A 27,883-nucleotide genomic window follows, 5' to 3' on the forward strand; every position below is an offset into this window, starting at 1 on the left:
CACCATTATAATGAAAGCGCTTCATTAATTTTTTGGGTTGAATTTGAGTAATGCTGAGATTGGTCCAATAGCAATCGCCGTGTGGTATTTTTCTTTTCAGGTTCTATTTCAGACATGAGAGAAAAAAATTCCAAGGAGAAGAAAATAATTTTCAAAAACCCTCCTACAATTTGGATTTCTTTTTTTTTTCCTGGTTTTTTTTTGGGGGGGGGAGGGGAGAAGGCAGGGCAATTGGGGTTAAGTGACTTGCCCAAGGTCACACAGCTAGTAAGTGTGTCAAGTGTCTGAGACCAGATTTGAACTCAGGTTCTTCTGACTCCAGGGCTGGTGCTCTACTCACTGCGTCACCTAGCAGCCTCATACAATTTGGATTTCTTGAAGACAGAATAGCTCTAGTCTGTTGTAACCTGAAAACCTGTTTAGATTAAAATGTGCCTAATGTAGATTGTAGCTAAGAAATACATCTCTTCCTCTGAGAAAGTGCCTGGTGATCTATTGGTTGTTGGAATTGGGCATGTTCCAATATGCTTGTTTTAGCCCACCTGAAGTCACAAAATACCCACTATTCTCTAATGCTAAAATATAGTTCTAGCTATACCAAGAAACACAATGAAGATCATCTTGGGACATCAGCATCTTCTCCATCCCACCATAAAGAGACGAGACAAGAGAAGGCCATGTTATAGCACACCAGGATGGGGAGTGGGGAGGCCGGGGTGGAGGGCGGTCTGTAGCCATTCTAAAAAAAACTTCTGTAATAGTGCATAAATCTGGCTCCACGTTACTATGATTGACAAACATAATCCATGCAAAGGCTTAAATGGGACAGAGGAAAGGAGGAAAAAAAGCTCAAAAACCAAAGAAGGAATTAGTAATTAGATCCATTTTAAGGAGAACCAGGTCCAAACCTATGTCAAGGAAGAGTTCTCCTGATATAATACTTAAGTCTCGTTAGTTATCTGCCAATCATTTATTTTGGGGACAATTTGTAGACACTGAAGGCCAGACAAAAAGAAATCCCTCTAATTTTGCTTCCTCTGACTCTGAAGAAGAAACTTACAATGGCCTCCAGGACCAATTCCAGACATCTATCACCTACATGGGTTTAACCATACTGGAAATTTATTCTCAGTTCTAACTAAGGGACCTCAAGAGACGAATAAACCATCTACGAATGGTTTATTATGGTGAATACCATCTTCCTTGAGTAACGTGTGCACCAGGATCCGCAATTAGTGAAAAAGACTTACTGAATGTAGATGCTATAGAGAGAGAAGGGTGAGCTGGGACTAGCTTCTGACTTACCTATTTTTCTCAGTCTCAGTATCTGAAAATACTGAGTCAGCACCTCCTCCAACATTACAAACCTCCTCACCATCCTCCTCCTCATCAAAGTCAGAGGTGTTCAGGAAATCAAAGCTTTCTAAAGCACTCTCAACTGTAAGACTTAAACTGGAAGACCGGCTGCGGCTTCCTGCTGGCTTGCACTGAAAAGGCAGAAGGCACCAATGAAAACATAAAAAATATATATGTTCTGAAGGAAAAAACAAACACACTGCACCCAATTCAAGTTAAGACATTTTCAATTCCGAACTTTTATTTTGGTTGGCATTTTATATGCTTTTGAAAAACCTTCATGTTATCCAATTCAAGATAAAACAGTTTGGGTTTCCCCCCTCCCCAGCTTTTATTTTTGTTGGCATTTTATATGCATTTTAAATCTTCATATTCACCAAGAAATACAATTGGGCTGTCTTGGGAAACAAAACTGCTTCCTTCACTATTCCTTTCCCTCCTAAAATACAACCAAGGAACAAGGCTTAATAGGCAAGTGCGGCGTCCAAGAGGTTATAGGCTGTGTGTGAAGAATACAAACCAATAACCTAATCTCAGGCGACCACGACATCATTGGTCAAAGACAGAACCTGGACATTTGAGTAACATTTTCTCATCTCCCTTTAAATTTTGCTCCTTATTGGGCATTTTCTGCATTTCTCAGAAGACTTGACTCTGAATTTCATCTGCACTTTATGACAACTGGATTTTCTGTGTGTTACCGCCTCAGTGGAGGAAATGAAAAGTGCATACTCTTAAGAAAAGAAAGGCCCTGCCCACTCTGGAGATCTGTTCTTCTGAAGAGCCAAGTTCCTGTTAATTTCCTGACTGAGCCCTGGTATTATAAAAGCAAAACCTAATGCAAAAGGCAGAGAGCACTTATAAGTACAATCTGTTACCATATAGCTGGCAATAAATAGAAGAAAGGAAAGTTGGGTAATATCAATAAGGAGGAATTAAATGAGGGGATATTAAAACTTTTTAAAAAAATGAAAATAACTACAAATAACTTCTAGATATTCAAGAGAGTTGAAGTGGGGGAGTGAAGGGAGGGCCAGGCATGTCCTTTGAGTAAAAAAAAACCTAAAAGTCCTCCATCCAGTTAGGTAGCAATCAATGTTCGTAGGTAACTCAACACAAGGCAGGAAAGTCCTTGCTGAGATCTGTCTCTGACACCCAAGGTAGCACAAAGCACATGGGGAAGTGTCTTTCAGTCCCTTAGATCAGAGCCGTTCTCATTCACCCTCAGTGATCTCCATCCAAGAGGCAGCATCGTTTATTTCTGCTCCACAAGCTGTTTAGCATCCTAGGATGTGAGGGGGAGAAAAGAGAAAGCTTTGTCCAGCTTAATCTGGTCTTACTCAGGCTGGATTCAAAGCCACTTGCCCCAGACCCTATGCTATTATATCTCAGGAGAGAAGGAGAAAATACAGTACAGACACAACATGATATGATTTTGGGCTTACTTTTACAAAACCAGCTGTCAGCAGAATTAAGCACCCTAAAGAATCCAGGTAGTACAATATATCAAACAGTTCTGACAGATTTGTTTGTTTGTTTTTTTAAAAAAGCAACAGTTTTACTTGATAGCAACAGTGAGACAAAAGCAACCCAAACTAACAAGCTCAGCAAAGAAATTTGTCAAGAAGCATATCTGGTTTTCTTTGGCCCTAGCCAATAGCTATGGATGAGGAAGGGGTATGCTCTGGCTTACTGAAAGAATTTCTAATAAGTTTAATATTCTTCATTCTGCGTCTCAGATCATCATTTAAAAACAAATAACACTTCCACTGGCAACCCAGGACTTAGGTGATCTGCCTTCCAGTCCTGACCTCCACCTCTTTATATCTGTAATTGTGGGCATTTTACTTAACCTTTCTAGCCTTCAGTTTTCTCATCATCAAGCAGAGGGGGCTGGATTAAATGATTTGATGTTTCTTCTAGTGCTAAGTCTAGAATTCTATATTGTTGAGTTAGTAAAAGGACCCAGACTTAATATTGTAGGGAACGCTTAGCTGAGGAAACTCTATCATTGTAGGCTGGCACCCTCTCTGCAGCTTAAAGGGTAAGTGACCTGCTCAGGGTCACAGGGCAAGTATGTGCCAGAAGTAGGATTTGAAGCTAAGTGTGCCTGGCTTCAAAGTTGGCTCTTTACCCTCTGTGTAACTTGTATGTTGACTCTTCATTTGTCCAATAACACTAGTCGGTTGTTGAAGACTGGGAAGCTATTCATTTGGGGCTTCCTAAGGGGGTAGGTTGCTTTTCATCTCTCTAAATGAAATGCTAGCAATTAGATTATTCCTGATTTCTCTCTCCTTTTCTCCTCTACTTACATCTCAGTTCTTGGAGAATCAGACCAATTGCTCAATTCACCATGTACCATTGTAAGATACAAGCAAGGTAATCACTTGAGTAGTAGATGATGGCTTTCATTCCAGTGTCCAGTTATGTCAGGTGTCCAGTCAAGGTAACCTTTGCATTCACGTCCTCAGATAATGCTTTGAAATATATTTCCCAGGAAGCCAACCCAAAGAGAAAGACTGCCTTCCCTGTCTGATGCCACTCTAGACAGCTGATTTCATATGTTATGAGCAGCAGAGCGGCTGAAGGCTCCAAGATGAATGATATGGTCAGCTATCTTGGGTATAAATTCATTTCTGAAATGGGGTCAGTGAGATAGAGAAGAAGAATAGCCAAGCTTGTCAGAAAAATCCCTGAATGTGTGATTATATATTACATAGCTGAAGAATGCCAGTGGGATGCATAAACATCGAAATGGTGATGCACAGGGAGATGTTGCCCTTCCTGCCCTATGCCTTGATCTTCATGTTGCTATTACTCTCCTAAATCTCTGTGTGCAGAATTATGAAGCCTATGAAGTGAATCTGTCCCAAGAATAACTCTTTCCCTGACAAAAAGATCATAAGGTCTCTCCCAATGAGTAAAATAAACCTGGATGGCAAAGCCAAGATGTCAAGAAAGATGCAGGCGAATACAAAATGCATTAGATATGGACAAACTCTGGCTTGTTACTTCCCATATGAAGTCTTTCACTCAATCTGTGTATTGGAAGGGGAGCAGATACTTTACAAGTGGCCCCACTCTCCCAATGTGGACACCATAGCACCAACTATGGGAATGGGGAAGATATCCCCCTCTCCTGGGCCTCACCCTTGGGACTTTTCTACTGCTTCATGGTCACCAGTTGTGACTCCCTGATCTTGGGGACCTGACACCCAGCTTTATGCTGGTCTGGAAAGTGTCATTTTGGAGTTTTTAGCTCTTACCCAATAAATAAATATATGTTGGTTAAGTGAACATTGCACTAATCTCTGAATAGTAGAAAGATGATTTAAGAAATTGTCCTATAGGAAGAAGGATCCCATTGCCCACAGAGTAAGGGTAGGCTCAATGGGGCCATGAGATCCCCAGTTTCCCTGAAACATCCCAGAGATGATTCACTATCATTGTGACCATCAAAGTGCCATAACTTTATCCTAGGGATACTAATAATTACGGAACCTGCAGAACCAGAGCTCTATTTCAGGTTTTAAGCCTTTTTTTCTTAAAAATTACTATACTGGCTTCAGTTAAAAAAAGAAGTATTGTTAATTAACAAATGCTCTTGGCACTCCACCAAATGGAATATAAATGATTTAAGATCTAAAACAATGATCATGACACACACACACACAAAAATGCCTTGAAGATAAGTTACTTTAAACAGACTGTTGGGCACCTAGAGCCCCAGAGTCTGAAAAATAAATGAAACCTCCTGACCTTCTCCCGACTCCACCCCTCCCAACTCATTACAACTTTTCTGAAGATGTACTTACTTTGAGAACATCATCCAGGTGCATCACCTCTTGATTCAAATCCTGGAACTCTTTATATTGCTCTTTATGGGGTTCTAACGCTAGGTAAAGCCCCTGGAAGGCTTCCTCTAAGCTCCCATCTAAGAAGGATCTACAGCCTTCTGATTCTCCACTGACTGAGCCCTCAAACTGGAGCCTCTCAGGGATCACTGGCACCTCTGTTGAGGTAAGCCTCTTAACAAGCTGTTTGGTGATGTTTCCTTCGAAGGTGTCCAGTTCCACAGGCTTCAGCTCGGATACCTCATCTGAATCTTGCAGAAGTGATACAGCAACATCATTCTCCAGGAACAGGCTGTCACCACCTGGGCCTGGTGTTTGTTGGCACACTTCAGAAGCAGCTGTGGGGACTTTCTGGTGATCCTGTGTGTGCTCCAGTGGCAGCTCTGCATCCTGGGCTTCCATTATGGAATTTCTGGAAGACCCTGGACCAGTATCATCCACAGGGGAGGTATGGGAGGCCACGCTGCTGAGGTTTTGTTCTGCTGGGGTAACAGTAATTTCTGGATTCGACTGACCAATGTTGGTAGAGGAGCCACTTGATTTAGAAGAAGAGGCACAGTCCCCATTGGGCAAGTCACAAAAACTGAGTGACAGTGGCCTTTTTTCCTCAACTGCCATTCCATTTTCAAAGATGTCATCAGGAAGATTAGACTGTGGGAATAAGGCATCCAAAGTTAGTACTTTTAAAAATAAAAAAATAACTGGGGGGCATAATTTATTGTTCAGCAGGAAAATGTATGTGTGGGGGGAAATTAAGACAAAGAAATTAGATTATTTTTGTTCTGCAAAAGCACTTGTCTCCTACATCAAAGTAATGCTGTCTCTTGGCAACTCAGTTTTGAAAAATACTTTAGATTCTGAGGTGAAAAATCTATTCAACCTCTCCCCGTATTCATGCAGTTTCCTCCTTTGCATGTGCTTTAAAAGCTATTACTTAAAGTTCCTTTATTTCCTTTTTTAATCCTTAATAATACAGGAAATTATAAGTATCCTGTCTTTTTTTATCATTAATTTATCATGCCAGAAACAGTTCAAAGAATTTTACATATACACACACGTATATGCGTTTATGTATATACACATACATATGTTTGGATATGTATGCATATAAGTATGTTGCATAGGTCTTACCAAAATAGAAGGCACTCCAACAAAGTTTCCATGGTAGGTCAAATCTCCCAGTTACGTCTCTACCTATTATACTTTGAATATAAATGCTAGTATAGCCTCCCTTTGCTAAATAGAACAAACTTAATTGCCTGTGTATAATCATCCATTCAGAGAACACAGGCGACAATAGTACTTAGAATCCATTATAGAATATTTATGGCACACCCACCAGCTGCATACATGTACATCATACACAGTACTAGGCTCACATGAGTGGGTGTCCTCTTCAAGTAAATAGGAGACAAGCCTCAGGATTCCACTGCTCTTAAGGCCATCAATGTATAGGGAAAAGGCAACTTGTTAATGTGGGTAACTCACCTTATACAAAAACCTTGCCAGGATAAATCCATGGCAACAATCCTCCACACTCACCTGTAGCTTATTTGTTTGTACACATACAAGCACACTCATACATACAATTTGGCCCATCTGTCACTAATTATTTTTCTGCTGAAATGCTGCTGTTCTGTGCTCTGTATGGATTTTTCATGGATGTTCCATGAACCATCTCCTCCCCCATTAAGATGCAGAATCTTCAAGGACAGGAACCCCTTTTGTATGTTGTTAGAGGATTTAATTAGTACAGAGCTCCACAAATACCAAGTGTTCAATAAATGCTAACGATTTCCTAACAGGACACATGAGTCTCAAATAAAAATCCTGTAATCTTCAGACAAAGAGAGGCTTTCTAAGGAAATGACAATATTGTATAGGAGATACACACACAGGGAAACTAGAGATTCTCAGAGATAGAAATGCACACACACACAATACATATAAACACACCCATTCCTGAGAATATATCTAAGGGTTTCTTTTGGAAACTAACAACATAATAGGCTAACATTCTAGACTCTTTAAATAAATATACAAAATCAAGCTTCAGGAAAAAATGGCTTAGGTCTTTGTTAATTCTTTCAATCACACAAAGTCTTCTGTCTACAGAAAGTGACAAGCTATCAGGCCTAAACAAATTTTGTTGATTTTGCTGGGGAAAAATGCCAGATAATAATGGCTTGACTTCTGGACTTTAAAAAAAATCACATTTGCTTTGCAGTCTTTGCAAGAGTCCATAACGAAGGTGAATTTTCATTTTTTACTGATTCTTATTTGCCTAACATATTGGAATGTGATATCCTCTCATTAATATATCTACAGAGGCAATAATTTTTGCAATATGAGATTGACAACATTTTTGTTCATGTTTCTGAAACAAAAGTATTTTGAAGATATGTTTTAAAATCATCTTGTTTACTGACTCCTACTTATATTTCCTGAAGTGTCCTCTTGAAGATTAGAATCAAACAGCAGGGTCCTTTCGATTTTTGTCATACTGCACACATCTTTGCTACAACAGGGAAAAATGTGCTGGAAATCAAAGGGTACCAATAACAGGTCAAGAATCATCCAGCAGGCAAGGAAAGAAAGACAGATGGCTGTACAACAGGGTCATCAGTACTCTGCAAGTAAATTTTGCACTAAATGGAAAAATCCCTATAGGCCAGACCCAACCATTTTTCTCCAGCATTTTGTCAACAAAACCAAGGGCAAGCTGTAAGGACCTATCGGGAGTCACACCAACCAAACCAAAGGAAGCACTTCAAACCTCACTCCAGTCAAACTCACATAAAGATCTAGCACTGCCTTGGGGTTCAGTCTGAGGGAGGGCAGGTCACTGAATGAGCGGCTGCGCTGAAGCTTGGCAAAGAACGAATCTTGCAAGGCACCCAGGACTGCTAACCTCCGGGGCTTGAGTGGTGAAGGATGCAGCCACTTCTTCAGACATTAAAGCAGAAAGGGGAGTTAGTCAGCCAAAGGGACCAGGGTTAGCACACTCCTGTTTGTTACAAGGTTTGCTTGGTCAAACTAAACAAATAGACTTTAGAGCAGGAGGTTTTTAACCTTTTCTGAGCCATGGACCCTTTTGGCAGTGTGGGGAGGCCTATATGCCCTATCTCAAAATAATGTTTTTGAGTGCATAAAATAAAACACACAGGATTACTGAAGAAACCAATTATATGGAAATATAATTATTAAAATATTAGAAAAGGAAAACAAATACAGACTTTTTGAAATTCACAGGCCCCTTTGGAGCCTAGGTTAAGAACCCCTACTTTATTTATTTATTTTTAAAGAATCCCTACTTTTTCATATTGAAAAAGTAATTATTATGGCAAAAATAAAGTGTTGACTGAAAACAGATGATATTGCACTATGATTGCAAAGAAGCTAAAACCTGTTTGAAATAAAGAGGGGACATTCCAGAGCAAACAGCATCCCTTTAGTTGGGTAAGTAGTCATGCAAACAATCCATTAAAACACAATAGCAGAAAGAAAAGCCATTCTCTTCATCTGACAGAACCCTGCCATACCTCCCCAAGCTAAGCTTCTCCCATAAGGGAATGCAGCTGAATCTTTGATCGACATTTAGCTATCTTATAAAATATGGAGATAAATGCTCCTTAAACCAGAATATGCTTTGAATTTGTTATTCCAGTAGTGGTAATAGGTTTGCATTAAATCATTCACATGAAGAACCCTTACTTTAAGAGGAACATTAGTGCCCAGGTGAAGAACCCCTACTTTAGAGGAATATTAGAGAAGGAAATACGAAGTTTATGAGCCACTACAATAGGAAAGTGGGAGATGGGGTTGAGTGGAAGAGGAGAACAAATATATTTCAGATGTGTTTTGTCTGATCGTTATTTGATCCTGTTGAGCACGATGAATGATGAAGCCCTTGCTGGGTAGAGAGGGAAGGGAGAAATAAGAGGGAGGCTCAGCACAGGAGGAAAGGGCTGGCACAGGGATGTAGTGCTGAAAAGAGGCCACTTGCACTGTTTGTCAAGCATTTCAAATATGTGCCATGGGCACTGCCTTGCTTTCATTATATCAACCCGGGAGACCACCTTGAACTTACAAAAAATGAGTGATCCTTGAAGGTAGGGGTTTCTGGAGTGCCTTGGCTGTACATAGACATTCTCCTCTGGAGAGCTGAGGCCCTATTCCCATTGCCTGTGGATGAGGTCACGTCCTCCACATCAAAGGGACTGCAAAACAATCGTTCTTTTATTAGGCTGCACAGTGTACAGGATTTTCAGATCCATCTCTGCCCATTCAACAAAAGGCCAACAAACACATTCTCATCTAAGTGCCTAACTTGCACAGAAGCCAAAGGGAATCAAAAGGAGTTGGGTGGTACTTGGCCAGGTGAATTTCAGCACACATAAAAAGCAGGCAGGAAACAGCAATGGTTAGAAAACTGGGTCTGAGGACAGGAGACCCCAGATTCTATTCCCAGCTCCACTCTTACTTACATAAAACTTAATCTTCACTTTTCTTTGTGCTCGTTCTTCCATTTGTAAAAGCAGAATTATAATACTTATCGCCCTTAAGGGACTATAGGATTTTAGAACTGGAAAGACATCAGTTCTCACTTTTCCAGCACTCACCTTTTCCAGATGAAGAAACTGAGAGATGACATAAAGATTACAAGTCTCACAGTGCTATGACATCTCTGGAGACTTCACTACCACTATACCAATTCAAAGGATTAACGTATTGTGATTCAATATAAATAAAACACTTGAAAGTAAAATTCTGTTCATTTTTAGCTGTTGCAAAAGCCACTTACGATTGTGATGGATGACACGCTGTTCAAAATTATTTCAGTCATCATAATACTACGCAGCTCATCCCACAGAAAGAGTAATCTCCTGTTTGAGATGACAACCACCACAAATAATTATGGACACAAGTTCAAAGCTAATAATAAAGTGGCTTCAGTACCTAATAAGGCAGTTGCTGAGTTTGTGTCTTGCTCTCCTTGTATAACAAAACATATTTCCATCAGTGTTCTATGTTACTCCATGGTGTACTCCATGACGCCAGGGACATATTTTCATAACCATTATGTCATGAGCACTTCAATTTTTAACAACATAGCAGAGTTCTCCTTCTGGAGGCAGCTTTAAGGTAACTATTTCGGTTGGAATCCTGATTGAAAAAATAAATCTCTTGCTTTTAGAAGAAGGTTCATCTATCTCAGAAAACCAGGCTATTGAGTGTATTTATCTATGACTTATGCCCTTCCTGTTTCCAAAAAAGGATTGAAAATTACTTATAAAACTAAATGTGGTATAAAAAAGGACAATTGAAAACATTTAAAAATAAGTAAGTAAAAATAGTTAGAAAAACAAGAGATTAAGCTATATCTTCCCAGAAGTCTGAGAAAGTCTAATGGTCCTTTCTCTCTCCTTATCTCTCTGTAGCATTTAACACTGTTGGCCATTTTTCCCTCCCAAATACGCTCTCATCTTCAGGTTTTTGTCTGATGACTCTTTTTCCATTTCCTTTGCTGGATATTCTCCAGGTCATTTCTTATTTACTATGGATATCCTCCTCAAAGTCTTTGTCTTAGGCCCTCTTCTGATTTCTCTCTATTCTTTGTTTTTTGATGGTCTCTTCAGTTTCAATGAGGACAATTATCACCTCTAAGCAGATGAATCCAAAATCTAGCTATCTAGCCCATTTCCCTCTCCTGAGCTCAGTCCCATATCACCACTGACTATTAGAAATTTCATATTGCATGGTCCATAGGCATCTCAAGTTCAACAGGTCCAAAACAGAACTCATTATCTTTTCGCCCAAACCCACCCCTCTTCTGAACTCTGTTACTGTTGAGGTCACCACCAACCACCTGGTCACCCAGATTCACAAATCTGACGTCATCTCCAACTCCTTACTTTTGGTCATTTCACATACCCAATTTCATAGTTTCTTTCCCCACATCTCTCCAATATGTTCTTGTAACTACTTATCCAACTACTTATCTTACTTGTTCAGGCCCTTACCACCTTACAACCTCTCAACCAGACTATTTTAATAGGCTTCCAATTTGATTCTCTACCTCATCTCTCCCCATTACAATTCATTCTCCATATAGAAGCCAGAATGATTTTTCCTATCTTTCCAGTCTTCTCACACATTACTTCCCTCCACACACCGCTATGGTCCTGCCATATTAGCGTACTTTCTCTTCCTCACACATAATGCTTTATTGCCCAGCTGCCTATCTCTAAGCATTTCTAGTGGCTGTCCCAAAGCCTGGAATGTCATTCTCCTTTATTGCCTCTACCTTTCAGAATTCCTGACTTTAAGAGTCACCTCAAATACCACCTCCTAACAAGAGGCCTTTTCTATACCCATCACCTGCTAGTGCCTTTCCCTCTATGTTTACCTTCTTTCTACTACTAATTTGTGTACATTTACATGAATGGTAATCTCCTTGAGGACAAGGTCTGCCTTTTCTTTTTTGCTTTGTACCCCTAGTGTTTAACATAGCTTCTGGCTCATAAGTGTGTGATAAACACATATTAATTGATATGAGATACAAAAGTGGATAAGCTTTTAAAATAATTGGATAAATATTAGAATCCTTCTGGAAAGTAAACCATTTCATTTCAGAAAAGTCTAATTTATTTGGCATTTATCTAAAAACAAGTTGTTTTTTTTTAAGAGAAGAGTAGGAGCAAGAATAAGAGTAAAATAAGAGTAGGATAAGAGTATGTTGACAAAGACTTTGAGGAGGATATCCATCCATAGTTAACGGAAATGACCTGGAGCAGTATCTGGCAAAGGAAATGGAAAAAGAGTCATCAGACAAAAACCTAAAGATGAGAGAGTATTTGGGAAGGAAAAGTGGTCAAAAGTGTTAAATACAAGTGTTAAATGTAAGCTTAAAGAGTAGGATAAGAGTGTGTTCACTTTTGGAAAGTGAATTTGAAGAGGATAACTTACTACCAAGTGATTTCCAAATTTAATTTGATGGTCCCAAGATCATTGATGTCAACAGCTACCACCTGAGGCCGGGCTGCAAAAAGGTCCTTTGTTTCACAGGTGACACTTCCCACTAGGATATGAGTTGCAAGCCCTTTGAGTTCTGTGACCTATTGGAAAGAAAAAGAAAGGAGCACCCCTGTAATATAAGTATGGAGGGAAAACAGACATCTTAAAAGAATATAGGTATATAGTTTATCTTAATAAGGCGGAAAGAAATCAGCAATCTGGAAGAAAAATCAGTAATTTAGTAACAAAAATATCTGGAGTATAGGATGGTATACACAAATCAAAGGAATCTGCACACTGATTTTATTCATCATACCACACACCTCTTCTCACAAATAGGCCTCTACACCTCAGTGCCAAGGACATTCCATTTGTGATGCATTTTGAGCAGAGAGTGGAAAAGGCATGATTGGCATTGAAGTTTCAGGCTATATGCCATAAATAACTGCTATCCACATATCATTGCACTAGAATTATCAGTTAGACAGCACTATTCTCTAATGTTGCATATAGAATGATCTGCTGGCTGGTTTAACCAAATGACTTTTTTTTTATTCTTTTCTATAAGGGATGGCTTTTTGCATTGGTGAGGTGGAAGGAAATTTGGAAATGAAAGCAATGGAAAAACAAATGATATGAAAATGATTAAAAAAAATTGAACAGAACCAGGACAGGCAGTAGGAAGGGGTATGTATGCACAGTACCTTAATGGAAATCAATCCAGCTATCAAGGGCAGGAAAACCATTTCTTCTCCATCCCAACTCTGTTTGCCATTCACTTCTATTTTGCCTTTTAGTTTCCACCGCTGCCGGCCATATTTCATGAAAATCTGGGACAAACAAACAAACAACAACCTCAATCATCTTTTGTACAATCCACCTGTACCTATGCTCTTTTAGCAAGCAAAGTTTGAAAGCACAAGTAAATACAGCAACTGCCCATTCCCTTTAACATCATACCACCACCAGCACTCTCTGAACAATTTATGGAAGGGAAAGATAGGCTTTCCAAAAGGGAATAATGAATGTTATCTAAGGGAAAGGTACAATGAGTGGGGGTGAATGGTATGAGAGATGACCATTATAAGGCGGTAAAAAGCCCAGTGGACTAGGGAGCGGTAGATGTAAGTTCAACTTTGGCCACCATTTACTGTGGGACTGGGCAAATTGCTCAAACTCTGAATTTGTTTCCTCATTTATAAAAATGAGGATAATCATATTTGTAATCAACAGTGTTGTAAGGAAAATGTTATGTAAACCTTCAAACTCTCCATCAGCGGGCTATCATTATTATTTACTGTTCATTTCAAGCTGCTCTTATTACAATAGACTGAGAGCTGGATTTGGCATTAGGAGACCAGGGTTTGAGTCCTAACTGCCATTCACTAGTCATGTGACTTGCGGACATGTCCTTTGACCTCCCTGAATCTCAGTAGTCTCACCTACCTAAATGGGGACAATACTGGGAATAAATGCATCACAGGTTTGCTATGGGAATCAAATGAGATAATGTGCTTGGGCGTTCTGTAAACAGTAGAGCACTCTGTCAATGTCTGCTCCTGGTTTTGTTTCCTAATGATTTATTAAGCAATTAATGTTAAATACTTTGTAGGGCAGGGGGACACTCCTGACCCACTGATTTTATCATGCTTGTTGAGCTAAGGGTAGTGACTTTCCCATGGTCATGATGTTAAACTGGGTCAGATGGAGGCAGGGCTTGAACCCAGTGAGGTCTCCATTACCTCAAAGCCCTCTCTCTTCTCTCTGTCCACCACAATTCTTCTTAGACAGCAACACAACCAATTAAACTTCCTTTACAGCTATTTATGTTTAAATAAATGAATCTCAAGGCATAAAAATCTCAACTGTTCAGTTGCTGTCTACACCTCTAACAGGACTCTTTGTCCACTTGTTCATGCTCACTTTCCTCTTATATTATTGTAGTTTGTACATATTCTCTTCTTCTGGTTTGGCTTTTTTTTCTACTTTGTGGTATTTCATAAAGGTGTTCTCATAATTCTGGATATTCCTCAAATCATATGGATCAAATGAGATAATATTTGTGAAGTGCTTATTTAACACATGAGTAGGGTGCTATGTAAATGCTTATTTCTCTCTCCCCTGCAACTCCCCACTCCCATGTTAAATGCACTATAGTAGAGGTGTCAAATACTCAGCCAGTGGCCCCATGAGGCCCACGACACTCTCTGGTTCCTCCAAACCAGATTAAAATGTAATTGGGAAATATTTAACAAAATGTATAAAAATATAATAATACCTAAATAATATTATGTTTTAAAAACTAAGTCAATATTCAGCCTATAGTGATTCTTTTATATGGTTTGATGGCCCCTGTTTCAATTTGGATGTTACACAATTGCACTACAGTATCCCATTATGGGCATTCCATAAGATCCAGTGTTGGGTAGCGATTAGAGAACCAGGTTCAAAGTCAGGAAGACTCTGAGTTGAGTGCCACCTCGGAGCCTGGGTAAATCACTTAACCTCTCTGTCCCCAGACAACTATCTAGGTTTCAGAGAAAGTGCTGACCTGTATGGATAAGAATTTTCTTCCTGGGAGTTCCCTCTATCAGTGATATCACAGAGTATAGTCCCTATTCTATTGTATTACATTGAAATAGCACAATTCTTTAACCATTCTCTTGTTGTACATTTACGTTGCTTCAGTGTTTTGCAACTGCAAATAATATTGCTATAAAAATCTTTACGCTGTGTATATGTGCATATGTGTGTCTAGTCTTCAGATAATATTTTTGGAGCAATTTTATTATTATTTCTCTTGTTAGTCCTAAAACAGTGAAATAGTAGATAGCAATCACGGTCCAATGATTTCATTCCCTTTATTAGGGAAAGAAAGGAGGGGAAAATTGGGAAGGAGAAAACGGAATTTCTACTTAGTAGCCACAAATAAGATAGAGCATGCTCCCTCTAGTGGAGAAGGGAAGTAGAGCAGGCCTTGACCAACCCTTAGTAGTATGAATGTGGGCGGGTTATAGGGGGAAGATTCCTGGCTTGATGGGCTGACAGGTGCTAGAATATAGTATCAAAGCATGGTCTTGCTTATCTTTCTACAGACATTTTAAAAGCATAGTGGGAGGTGACTCTTTTGTCTGCAGTGGTTTAGGGGAGTTTAATTTGAATAGAGACCTAGGTTAAATGACCTATGGAGTTCTTTTTAAAGGTCAAAATTTCCTTTCTTCTCCCAATGTCACCTCTACCCACCCCATTTCACCATTTAGCAAAGTGTAACTTATTAAAGAAACCTCTTGTAAATATGCATGTCATATAACAAGAGCCTTAATTAAATGTTTTAATACAAATACTAAGAAGAAGGTTTCTCTTGCTGTTTGACAGTGACCATGAATTCTTCCTTAAGCTCCATACCTTAATTATTAGGCATTAATATTAACCATCAAAACATTTTCATGTCAGATAAAGTGTAAAATGATGACAACTCCTCCAGCACAAATCTTAACACAGCCAGATACAGAGAAAGTACTCACTTCATACTGATCTCCGGGACAGAGCCGAGCAAAGCCAGCCAGACCTGTAAGAAAACATGCAGTGTCAGCTACTCTTTTCAGACAGGTTTCATCCTCTTCACAAATTAACATTTTTTTGCCTTAAGACTCTCCTGGCTTTCCTCCTACTAATATGACTGCTCCTTCTTGGCCTTCTTTATTCCTCCAGATCATGCCCTCTGACTGAAGGTGTCCCTTAGGGTTCAGTCCTAGGTCCTCTTCTCTTCTCCCTCCATCTTTCTTTACTTGGTAATCTCTTTACTTCCTATAGATTTAATTACCATCTCTATGCTGAACCTTAATCATCTTCCCAGTCCATCAGGCTTGCAACCTAGGCATCATCTTCAATTCCTCACTATTTCTCACCACTCTATCAATCTGTTGCCCAGACCTCTTAATGGCACCTTTGCAACATCTCTCATATACATCCCTTTCTCTTCTCTGCCACCTCTCACAATGCTAACATTCATGCAGGTCCTTATCACCTCCTGCCCATACTACTGCAATAGCCCGAAAGTGAGTCTGCCTGCCTTAAGTCGCTCCTCACTCCAATTCATTCTCCATTCAGCCACCAGAGTGATTTTCCCAAAAGTATAGGTCCTACCATGTCACTCCCCTACTCAATAGACTTCAGTGTCCTCCTATCGCCTCCAGGATCAATTCCACAAACCTTATACCCTCTCCAGTCTTATATCTTACTCCCTAACATGTCTTTGGTCCAATGACACTGGCCTCCTTGCTGTTCTTTGAATAAAACATTACTTCTCTTGGCTTTGGACATGTTCTTTGGCTGTCCCTCATGTTTGGAATGCTCTCCCTCCTCATTTCTTCCTATTCACTGCCTTTAAGTCCCAACTACAATCCCATCTTCTACAGGAAGGCTTTCACAATCCCTCTTAATTCTAGTGCCTTCCCTCACTTAATTTCTTCCTATTTATCCTGTAAATGGCTCATTTGTATATATTTGCTTGTTGTCTCCCCGATCTGCTTATGAGCTCTCTGAGGGCAGGGACTGTCTTTTGACTCTTTGGTCCCGAGTACTTAGCACAGTACTTGGCACCTAATAGGCAGTTAATAAATGTTTTTTGATTGGTTGACTCAAGTAAAATCCAGGACAATCAGAATGCTCAGGACACCCTATCAACGGGCTTCATCTGCTCTTGGTAGCTGGTGTCAGGGAATTCTGCTCCCTTAGGTAATGAGGCCATAGACTCCAGTGGACTCACTGGAAGAAACAATTGGTCTATGCTTTCCAAGACTGACAATAGTAACCAAACTAGGCGTGGGACTCAGTTTGGCTTGGACTCCTTACTTTATGATCCTCCTCAATCCTATGCCAGAGCTTCTGAATATTATTATGCCAGGGAGAGATTAAATGAGCCACATTCATAATTAAAGTGTAGAATCCATCTGTTAAAATACCATTTCCAAGCAAAGGAAAAGCCCTGTTTTTTCTTTTTTCCACTAAGGCCTCTGGTGATTGCTAGATAGCTACAATTTTCTCTTGTGGGTAGGCTCCCACTCATTCATTGCCCTATGATCCCTTACCATGGAGAATATCCTTTCTTTGAGCCACCTGCAGCCCATTTTCAAGCATAATTACTCAAAAATAAGATCTGTTTGCACAAAGCAAATCAGAGTATTTAGCTATCAGCTTCTGAACCTCAAGAACTTTGCATTTCTGACCAATTTAATTCATTCAATAAATATTTATTGAGCAGCTTGTACAGGCAAAGTACTATGCCAAATCCTTTGCAAAGAAAAATCTCTTCAAAATAATTAGAAGCAACTCAACTAAATATGAATGCAAACCTCTGGGGAGAAATCTATCAAAGATGGAATAAAAAAGTTCCTGTCTGCAAGGAGCCTATAATCTATCAGGAGAGAAACACATGTCTACAAATAAGTACTATATGAGGCAGGCATATGAACAACTAGGGTTTGAGCCCTGCCTGGAAGAATGAGTAGGAGAGAATGACTTACACAAAGTCATAATTGACGGAGGAAGACAAAACAGGGGATAGGGAATAGCAAGGAGATCAGGTTAGCTGGAGAAATTAGTAGTAAGTAGGTGGCAAAGTTGGAAAGGCAGATTGGGGTCAGATTATGGAAGCCATTTAATACCAAGCTGAAGAGTTCAGAATTGGCCAAGTGTAGTAGCAGTTTAGATTTGAAGATCTTTCCCATCCATTAGTAGGCCATGTGACCTGCTTACATCACAAGAAGTCTAAGACACATGTGGTGGGAGGAGCTTCCTGACAGGAAAAGGAAGTTATGTCACAGGAAATGTAAAGAGAGAGAGAGAGAGAGAGTGAGCACAGTTGTGGCTGCCAATGGCTGCCCTTGTGATAGTTAGAACTGAACAGGTTGACTTAGCTGTATTGTGAGTTTGTTTTGGGGAAGACCCCAGCAAGGGGGTGAGAGAGGTTTTAGGATGGCAAGGCTCCATATTGTGATATCATGTTTTGGGTTCCTTGCTGTTATGATGAAGTGGGCTAACTGGCTGTGGGAGCTTCGTGGGATATGTTTCTCTGGTGTCTGAATAAATGATTCACTTCTTCTACCTTCTATGTGGAGAGTCTCGTATACTTTGTGATACAGAACCACACAGGCATTTTGACAATTATCATCTATATTGTTATTATTGCCTTATTAATACATCAAGCCATAGGAAGTCACCAAAGGGGCTTTTAGAAAGACAGTGATACTTCAGGAAAATTCAAACAGTGTGGATTAAAGCAGAGAAAGGAAGAATAGTTAGGAGGTTAATACACTAGTTCAAGGATGAGGTCATAAGGACCTGAACATGTGCAGCAGCTTTGGGAATAAAAAATAGAATACACATTTTAAAGATGTTGAAAAATTGACAGGATTCAGCAGTTTTAGAGCTGGGGAAGGGACGGGAGAATGAAGGAATAATCATGAATAAGTGAAGTTGTAAGCCTGAAGATATAGGAATATATTAGTCCCATTAAATGAAATAGCATTCAAATTCCAGCTCTGGCAGTTACTGTGTGACAACGGGAAAGTCACCTAACGTATCTATGCCTCATTTTTAGATCTGCAAAATGTAATTAATACCTTTCCAACTATCTTACTGCATGGGAGGACTATAAAGCTTTCTGTAAACCACAAAATGCTCCATACCTGTCAGTTTAATACTACTTTTGTTGTTAGGTTGGGAGAAGCTTATCTGAGAGCTGGAGGTAGGAGAGGAAAAGAAAGGTGGGCATTTTCATTGTCAGGTCATTCCCTTTACCCTCAATACAATAATTACATAAACATTATACTGTGGTTTCATGATTGTGGCAATTATTGCTTCCTACTTCCATCTCCAACAAACATTAAGATGGACTTATGAGCCCATCAATGTGGGCATACCTTGAATGACAGACTGAAACCCATCCACCCATCCACAGCTGCTCCTCTGGGTGACTCTTCTTACAAACCCTCTGCAGGAGACAATTCAATGTGCGGGGGGGGTCTTTCTCTAGATTTCTACTTAATGTAAGGATATTAAGGGAGTACATAGGCTGTCCATCCTTATTCCTTACTCTCTATATTACTAACCTATATTTTTTTTCTTGTGGTTTTAAATCTCTCCAATGACATCCTTTATACCAGTACTTCTTAAACTTTTTCTATTTGCAACCCTCATGTTTTGGCAGCGTGCGTTGGCATTGTGTGGTGTGATGGCATGTGCAGTGCAATGTGAGCATGCTTTGTGTTTAGAACCAAGGCTGCAGTGAAGTTGCATGATGCAACATAGGCAAGCATTGCCAGAAACACTTCAGATTTATTATGCATTTGATTTTGAATTAATTTTTGGTCGTTGCGCATTCAGAAACCTTTCACTGTTGCCAAATTTTTCATGACCCCATATGGGGCACCCACAGTTTGAGAAGGGCTGCTTTATACCACTTCTCTTGTGCAATTTGTTTGCACCATATTGCTTCACAGAATCATACAATCTTTGGTAAGAAAAGGTCCCAGAATTCACCTAATCCAGCCTCCCACCCAAGTCTGTCAGTGTAGAGGATAACAACTTTTCTTGTCTGTGATCCTACCCAAATCAGTGACACACTACTGTAACCCTGCTGCTGGCTATGAGAACACCATGACAGCAAGCATAAAAGGGCCAGGAAAAAGCTTTCAGGCTAAACCAAACTGGTGGTTTATAGAATTCTGCACCAAAGTCATACTTCTAACTCCCTGGTTATGACTTTGGCCAACTAGTGCAAAAAAAAAAAATCAATCAATGAACAAGCACTTATTTACAACCTTATATATGAGACCCCATACTAAATATAGGAGATACAAAGGTTGAAAAAAAAAGAAAAAGAAACAATTTCTAACTTGAAGGAATTAATATTCCTTCAGGGGAAAAACAAAAGATTTAGGGCTCTTCTACATATCACGGCATAACCAATGAAAACGAGACTCTACCTCACCATCCCTCAATTTCTATATGTTACCTTCCTCAGGCCACCCTTTGACTTTCCCCTCAAAGCAATTCTTGATGTTCATTTTAACTAATTTCACCTGTATATTTAGGTTGCAGTGAAGAAGGAGAAAGGATATGCAAACAGTGTGATTTACCCAGTGACAGGGAATTGATTTCCTTGGTTTTTGGGAAATACGCTGTTGCTGCTGTTTCATGAACTTCACTGTTAAGAGTGCTTGATCAGATCTTGCTTCTTTGCAGAGGTGGGGTGGAGTGGGGTGTGTGGGTGTGGAACACTGCATATGGCACCAGACTTTTTTGATGAATTGGTTAGTTTTGCTAACTTCATTTTCTTTTTCCACTTTTAAATTCATCGTAAGGGGTGAATATCTGGGAAAGGGCAAGGGGGAGGGACATTTTTGGAATTACAAATGATGTGAAAAGATATCAAAAATTTATTTTAAAAAATTTTAATGAGTGCCTGATAATACCATCACCTGCATGTAGGTGGCAGCAGTATACCAGAACTTAATGTTTTTGCAGAAAACTTTTCCAAGTGATGATTAAAGCAAAGGAACCCATTGCTAACCAATAAATAACTGGTGAAAATACGGCAAAATCAAAGATTCCAATTTTTACACACAGATTTCCGAAAGCTTTAGAGGCTATACTTTTTATAAGGCACTTCTGTAACAAACCACTCCTTTAAAAATTCTTTGAAAATTCAGAGTTGGACAGCCGCTTATCTTAATAAAATAGTAAGTACTTTATAAGTCAAGATGCTACTAAAAACCTCTTATGTCAATACATGGCCAGCCCATTGGTATAAGAAGTCTAGCCTTTGGATGAACACTAACTTACACAACATAAAGAACTTGGACAAAGGTTTTGTTGATGGAAAGGATCTGCTTGGTTTTCAGGTCACTGAAGCAATGTCCTTCATGTTTGGCACTTCAACTGACACCTCCATCTTTAGGCACTGGCTATCCCACATTCCTCAAAAGCATTTCCTCCTCACTTTTAATGCTCAAAATCTCTGGTTGCCTTCAAAGCTCAGCTTAAGAGCCACCTTCTTCACGAAGCCTTCCCTAATTTCCCAACTGCTAGTACATTTCCCCCCAAATCAATGTCCATTTTACACATACATACATACATACATACACATACAGGTTATCTTCTGCAGTTAGACAACAAGCTCCCTCCTGCCCCCTAGTGGGGAGACAGAGTCAACGGATCTTGCTCTGAAAGGGATCTTTGAGGTCATCTAGTGAAATTCAACTTCTGCATTTTATAGAAGACACTGAGGCTCAGAGGTGAAGAGACTCGCCCAAAGTCACATAGCTAATAAGTGGCAGAAAACAAGGATTTTTTTTAAGGATTTGAATATTATTTTATTTTCCTCCAATTACAAGTAAAAACAATTTGTAACATTCATTTGTAAAAAATTTGAGTTCTGAATTCTCTCCTTCCCTTCCTTCCCTCTTCACTTCCTGAGATGGTAAGCAATTTGATATAGGCTATACATGAAAAGCAAGGATTTAAATTCAGATTCTCTGACCCTAAATGCAACACATCTTCCACCGGACCAAGCTACGGCCTCCGGTGGATAAAAATGGGATAAGGTTAAAAAATATATATAAAATACTTCCCAAGTCTCCCGTTTTCTCAGAACCATTCAAAGACAAGCTCTAGACCGAGCTTTTAACAATGGACCGAGACAAGCTCTAAAAAGTTACATGAGTTAGACATAAAGGGTGGCATCAGGAGCAAATTGGAGGAGCAAGGAAGAAATTACCTGTCATATTTATGGAGGAGGGAAGAATTCATGAACAAAGAGATGGAGAAGATCACAGAAGGCAAAATTGATCATTTTGCTTACATAAAATTGAAAAGTTCTTGCACAAACAAAACTAGTGCAGTAGTTAAATTTAGAGGAAAAGCTGGTAAATGGGAAAAGTCTTTGCAGCAAGTCACTCTCATGAAGATCTCATTTCTAAGATATATAGAACTGATACAAATTTATAAGGATAAGGGGTCAAAGGATGTGAATAGGTAGTTTTCAGAGAAAGAATTCCAAGCTACCAGCAGCCATATGAAGAAATGCTCTAAACCACTAATAATTAGAGAAATGCAAAATAAATTAGCTGAGGTTTCACCTTATACCTTTCAGATTAGCAAAGCTGATGAAAAAGGAAAATGACAAATGCTGGAAGGGATGTGGACAAACAGGTACATTGATTCACTGTTGGTGGAACAGTAAACTTGTCCAGCCATTCTGGAGAGCTATTTGGAATTATGCCCCCAAAGCTATTAAACTGTGGATACCCTTTGACCCAGTAGTACCACTACGAGGCTTGTAACCCCTAAAAAATCAAAAGGATCCACACGTACAATAATATTTATAGTAGCTCTGTTTATAGTAGTAAAGAATTGGAAACAGAGAATGTACCCATAGGGAATGGTTGAACAAATTATGGTATATGAATGTGATTGAATACTATTATGCTGTAAGAAATAATGGTTTTAGGGAATCCAGGGAAGATTTCTGTGAACTGATACAGAATGAAATGACCAGAGATAATCAGGAGAACAATTTATACAAGATTGTAAAGATAAAACTTTAAAAGACTTAGAAACTCTAATCAACACAATGGCCAACTATGATTCCAGAAGATTCATAAGGAAACATTCTACCCACCTCCTATTAAGAGGTAATGACTCAAAAAAACAGATTGAGACTTGAGTTTTTTAGGAAGGGATGTGGCTAATGAAGGAATTTGTTTTGCTTGACTACATGTTTATAACAGAGGTTTGATTTTTCTTGCTTTCTCATTTGGGGGAAGTGAGAGAGATAATTTGGGTCTGAAATTAAAATCAATTTTTTAAAAAAAGGGAATAAAGTCTTTTGACTTAGCAATGGTATAAAATATGCTTTACAAATGATATTTTAGAGCTTGTCAGCTTTTATGCTTAATCAACCTTTCCTAGGTTTACCAGGATAATAATACCATAGCAATTGCTCAAAAAGCAAAAGCTATGGTGTTACTGAAGGCTATATGTTCAAGTTTGTTTGTTTCTCTCCCACCTCCCCCAGCTAATTCTATCTGATCACAACCTGTATTTCTTTTAGGCCTGGGCAGTTTTCTTTCTGGACTGGCTATGGGTCTCAGATTATTTCCAAGGCTGAATTCTGCATGTTAGTCACATTGTTTCAGATATACTTACACAGTCTAAAAAAATCTTTTCTTCATATATGTTGTGATAGAAATGGCCACTCACACTTTCCTTTTTTTCCCAAAGTGAGCCCATTCTCCTAGGAGAATATTCATTCTCATTCTCTCTCTCTCTCTCTCTCTCTCTCTCTCTCTCTCTCTCTCTCTCTCTCTCTCCATCCTCCCCCTATCCCCTTTAGGGCTTCCCATCCCAGTCTTCAATTCCACACAAGCCTCACTTCCCACTTCAAGTAAAACAACCACAAAGGTTACTGTCAAGTTCTTCAGTTAACAATGAGAGCTTTCCAATTTGGCAATGGAGCATAAATGATTTAGATTTTCTAGTATTTGGCTAATTTTTCCTTCCTCAGAAACATGTTATACACATCTGGCTTGACCTCATTTTCTGTGCTGTCCCGCTTACTTCTTAGCATTCAACTTTTCACCCCAGTTTACATACAAATTTCAGCCTGCATGCACAAAGTGCTCATCCATGCTTTTAACATGGTCCCTGAGCTTGCCCCAAAGCTATGTTTCATTTCAATGCCATGCTTACATACTGTATTAAACCTGCTTTGGGAGAGGGCCATTAGAGAGCAAACTCCCCAAGATGATGTACCCTCAGGAGCTCCAGACAAGGTTTTTTTTTTTTTGGTGGGGTGTGGATTTCTTTTCAAATGGATTTACATGACTCTCTCCCCACCCCCACTTCCACTCCCTTCTTTCTCCTCCCCACCCCTTCCTTCAAATAAGGACAGAGGGAAATTTGGTGCTTCACTTTATTGTACTCTATTCTTGGTCTCCTAGCATCACAGATATATAAGAACAAACTAAAATCAACCCCTGAGTTGGGGTTGAGCAGGATCTTATTGAAAGGCAGAACAGCAACAGCCACCGAGGCAGCCAGATTCTTCATACCTGTGCCTCAGCCCCAACCACTATGCCAATCAAGTGCTCATTTCTTAGCTCAAAAGGAAGGAAATTGGGAAAGAAGGTTAACTAATCACCAAATTATTTGATAGTAAGTTAATTCCATTAGTAAAAGATTCAAAAGATCTAGAAATGAAATATTACATAAATTGGACCTTAACAAAATTTTAAAAAAACAACCACCACCCCCAACCTGAACTGCCATAGTAAAATGGGCATCAAGGAATGGGCATAACTTGACAAGTACATGGATCAAGGATTTAGATTTGACCTTAGAGGCCATCTAGTCTAACTTCCTCTTTTTACAGATGAGGAAACTGAGGCCCATAGAGATTAAAAGATATGCCCTACATTCCCCAAAGCAGCAGTGAAAGGACTTGAACAGAGGTTCTCTAAGTCCACAGCCAATGTTCTTTCCACATGGAAGCAAAGTTATAGATTTTTTTTTTAAATGGCATGACTTTATTAACTTGGGACACGGGTGGTTCTTTTGTAAGAAACCCTTGAACGGCATACAAAATGATTCACCACAGCTGCCAAAGGCAAATGGATCCATTAATTGAGCACAGAGCCCAGGCTACTGTGGTATTAAGTACCTTCATCCCAACAGGCTTTTTATGTGTCAAAACACAAGGCATGAAACTGGAGAAAATTCCAAGTAGGAGGCAGGTGACTCACGCCAAAGTGAACCTCCCCTGTTGGGGTTTGTTTGGCTTATATTCCCTTTTCTTTGACTCCATTACTCATGAAAGTAGTTAGTCCCATTAGATGCGAAGGGATCAAACTGCTAGGAAAGATTTGGAATGACATGGCTTATGGACTAGCTCCACTTTAAATTTTAGTTGCAGATATAAAAACTCAAAAAGAAAACTCAGCATGCAACGCTGACTGCTTTTTTAGACAGCACTAACCTCTGAGCTGTAATCCAGGCATAACCCATTAAGTCATACCTCTCTTTCCCCAAGATCCAGATTGTTTTTGTATTTTAAAGCAGCTAGGGTATAACTCTATGGTATGTGTTCACATATTTACTTTTTCTTGATTAACCATCTGAAAGTCAACAGAGTGCTAGGTGCCATAAACAAAGAAAAAAGCACATTCTCTAGTGAGATTACCACCGAGAAGAGAAGGCAGACAGGCATCGCCCAGTGTGAGAATCCACTGGGGTTCTAGGGGCTCCAAATCTCATGGGATTGGGGGAGTAGAGATGAAAATAATCAGAAATGGAGGAGTAGCAAGAGGCATTAGGTCTTTGCATTAATATAAAAACAGTGTGCTTTTAAACTTGGTGCATTGCAGAGCACTGCCACCAGCCTGAGAGCAAGAATTTTTAAAATTACCTTTCATCTTGATGGAAAACTCCCCCAGAAGATGCTCCAGCTCCGCTTCAATGGTGCACATATTCTAAGAAGGAAAATATAATATCTATATCAGAGCAAAGTTCCTTGAAAAAAAAAAGCAAGCTAAATTGTGCATTTTATGGGCCTATGTCTAAGGAATCCCAAAGCCCTTACTAGACATTATCTAGTTGGGGGCCTCAGCAGTCCCTTGAAGCAGAGGAGGGAATGAAGTTGTACAACAGCACCATCCTAAGGAATTATCCCTTACTCTCAGGAAATTTCCTATCCAAGGAAGCCATCCAGGTAAAAATGTTTTTGTTCAGTTGTGTCCAGCTCTTTGTGACTCCATTTGAGACTTTCTTGGCAAAGATATTGGAGTGGTTTGCCATTTCTTTCTCCAGCCCATTTTACAGATGAGGAATTGAGGCATGTAAGTGACTTGCCCAGGGTCACACAGCTGGTGTGTGTCTGGGGCCAGATTTGAACTCATGAAAATGAGTCTTCCTGATTTCAAGCTCAGTGCTCTATCCACTGTGCCACCGAGCCGCCCCAGGTAAAAATTATCCAAATAATAATCAGAGAGATTTCATTCTTTTATTAAAAGAGAACCAATTGCTGTGAAAATGATAGAGCTAGATGCTTATAGAAATGGATCACATAAACCAACAAATCACATTTATATTGAGTTTATAAAAGGCTTTCTGCTCTACAACTCTCTGAGGCATATAATGCAAGTACTATTGTTCCTGTTTTATAGACGAGGTCACTACGACTCAGAGTGTTGGAGCTAGGATTTAACCTGAGGTCTTTGGACTCTAAATCTAGTATTCCTTCCATTCCCCACACTGTCTTAACAGAATAACAGTACACTTTATGTATAGTTGTGCAGCTACAGAAGTCAGTGACAGTGTAGTTTGAACACAAAAGACATCTAGACCAAAGCTGTTTGGTTCAGCATGGCAACGGCATCAACGAAACCCAGTGTCATGACCTCAAAGATATGGTAGCTGGACCTGCAGACATCTTTATCTACTCCCTGACCTTGATCTTCTCTACCAATGCCAGCCCCACTCACTTCATCCTTCAATATCTCTCAGAGAGCATCGGGCTTAAGGACTAAAATCAGTTATTTTTCATCCTGGACAAAAGATGAAAAGGAATAAAAAAATATTTCCAAGTTGGACAGCACCGGGGTATAAGTCCATCTGCTCCATTCATTTATTCACTCATTCATTTAGTCATTCAATAAACATTTAATGAGTACCTATTGTTTATAAGACACTGCTGCTGAGAGGCAGAGATGTAAATGAGATCCTACCTTCAAAGAGTTTATCTTGTAAGGGAGAAAAGATATATGTGATGCACTGAAAGACAGGATGTGATCAGATTTTAAGAATGGTACAAAGTATAATAGTTAAATGGAGAGTGAGATCATTCATGACTGCCCTTGAATATATTCACTATAGATACTGTCTAATAGCCAAACAAGCCCAACACTCACCCTCAAAACAAATTCCCCACAAAAAGCAAAAATATTGCAATAGAAAATAAGAGCTTCAATTGTGTACGTGTGTGTGTGTGTGTGTGTGTGTGTGTGTGTGTGTGTGTGTAAACAATGCAGTCATTTGTTTGGTGCTTGTTTCTTGGAATGTCTGTTTATTTAGAGGCTGAATGGATTAGCATATACCTCAGTATATTCCTTGTAGCTCCTGTTGATTTCAGATAAACTCTCTTTGGCAGCTTTGCTGGCTGGGGAGGTAGCAAATGCTTGCTTCATTTTGCTAGCACCATCCTGGAGCCGTCTTTGGATACAATAGGCTTCATAGAGTTCATCAACCTGGTCATGACAAAAATATTTAACCCATGAGACATAAGTAGCTGGTTGTCTTTACTTGAGGGAAGAAATTGTGATGCTTCATGTTTTGACATTAGCAAGGAAGGAATCATTGGTGAAACATTATTAAGGAAAATGAGCTAATCATTTGAACTATGTGCCCATTTTGATTAGTTTATTAATTCTACTCAAAACAGGTTTAATATAACTCTGACAATTCTTTTTCTCTCAAAAAACTGAAAATAACACAAAATTAGTGAAAGATGTTAGCTAAAATGTAATAATAGCTTATACTTATTTATATAATGACTTGAGGGTTACAATGATTTTTCCTATAACAATCCTGTGAGCTAA

The 27,883-nt window shown here is 39.4% G+C and overlaps 1 protein-coding gene across 4 annotated transcripts in view; it reads right to left on the reverse strand.

Annotated features, from left to right (window-relative positions):
- RIPOR2 (RHO family interacting cell polarization regulator 2) overlaps window positions 1-27,883 on the reverse strand; it is a 126,079-nt gene that overhangs the window by 27,811 nt on the left and 70,385 nt on the right. For 3 of the 4 annotated variants that reach the window (XM_036735707.1, XM_036735700.1, XM_036735715.1), the window contains exons 7-14: window positions 27,383-27,532; window positions 25,696-25,759; window positions 15,752-15,795; window positions 12,932-13,057; window positions 12,180-12,328; window positions 9,301-9,430; window positions 5,172-5,861; window positions 1,306-1,487 (exon numbers count right to left, since the gene is read on the reverse strand). In XM_036735707.1, coding sequence (XP_036591602.1) covers window positions 1,306-1,487; window positions 5,172-5,861; window positions 9,301-9,430; window positions 12,180-12,328; window positions 12,932-13,057; window positions 15,752-15,795; window positions 25,696-25,759; window positions 27,383-27,532 — 1,535 coding nt within the window. Of the gene's footprint in view, window positions 1-1,305; window positions 1,488-1,571; window positions 2,642-5,171; window positions 5,862-9,300; window positions 9,431-12,179; window positions 12,329-12,931; window positions 13,058-15,751; window positions 15,796-25,695; window positions 25,760-27,382; window positions 27,533-27,883 lie in introns of those variants that run through there. The other variant, XM_036735725.1, reaches the window with a different exon arrangement.

The sequence above is a fragment of the Trichosurus vulpecula genome, chromosome 1 (genome assembly GCF_011100635.1).
Source record: "Trichosurus vulpecula isolate mTriVul1 chromosome 1, mTriVul1.pri, whole genome shotgun sequence".
Classification (NCBI taxonomy): Eukaryota; Metazoa; Chordata; class Mammalia; order Diprotodontia; family Phalangeridae; genus Trichosurus; species Trichosurus vulpecula.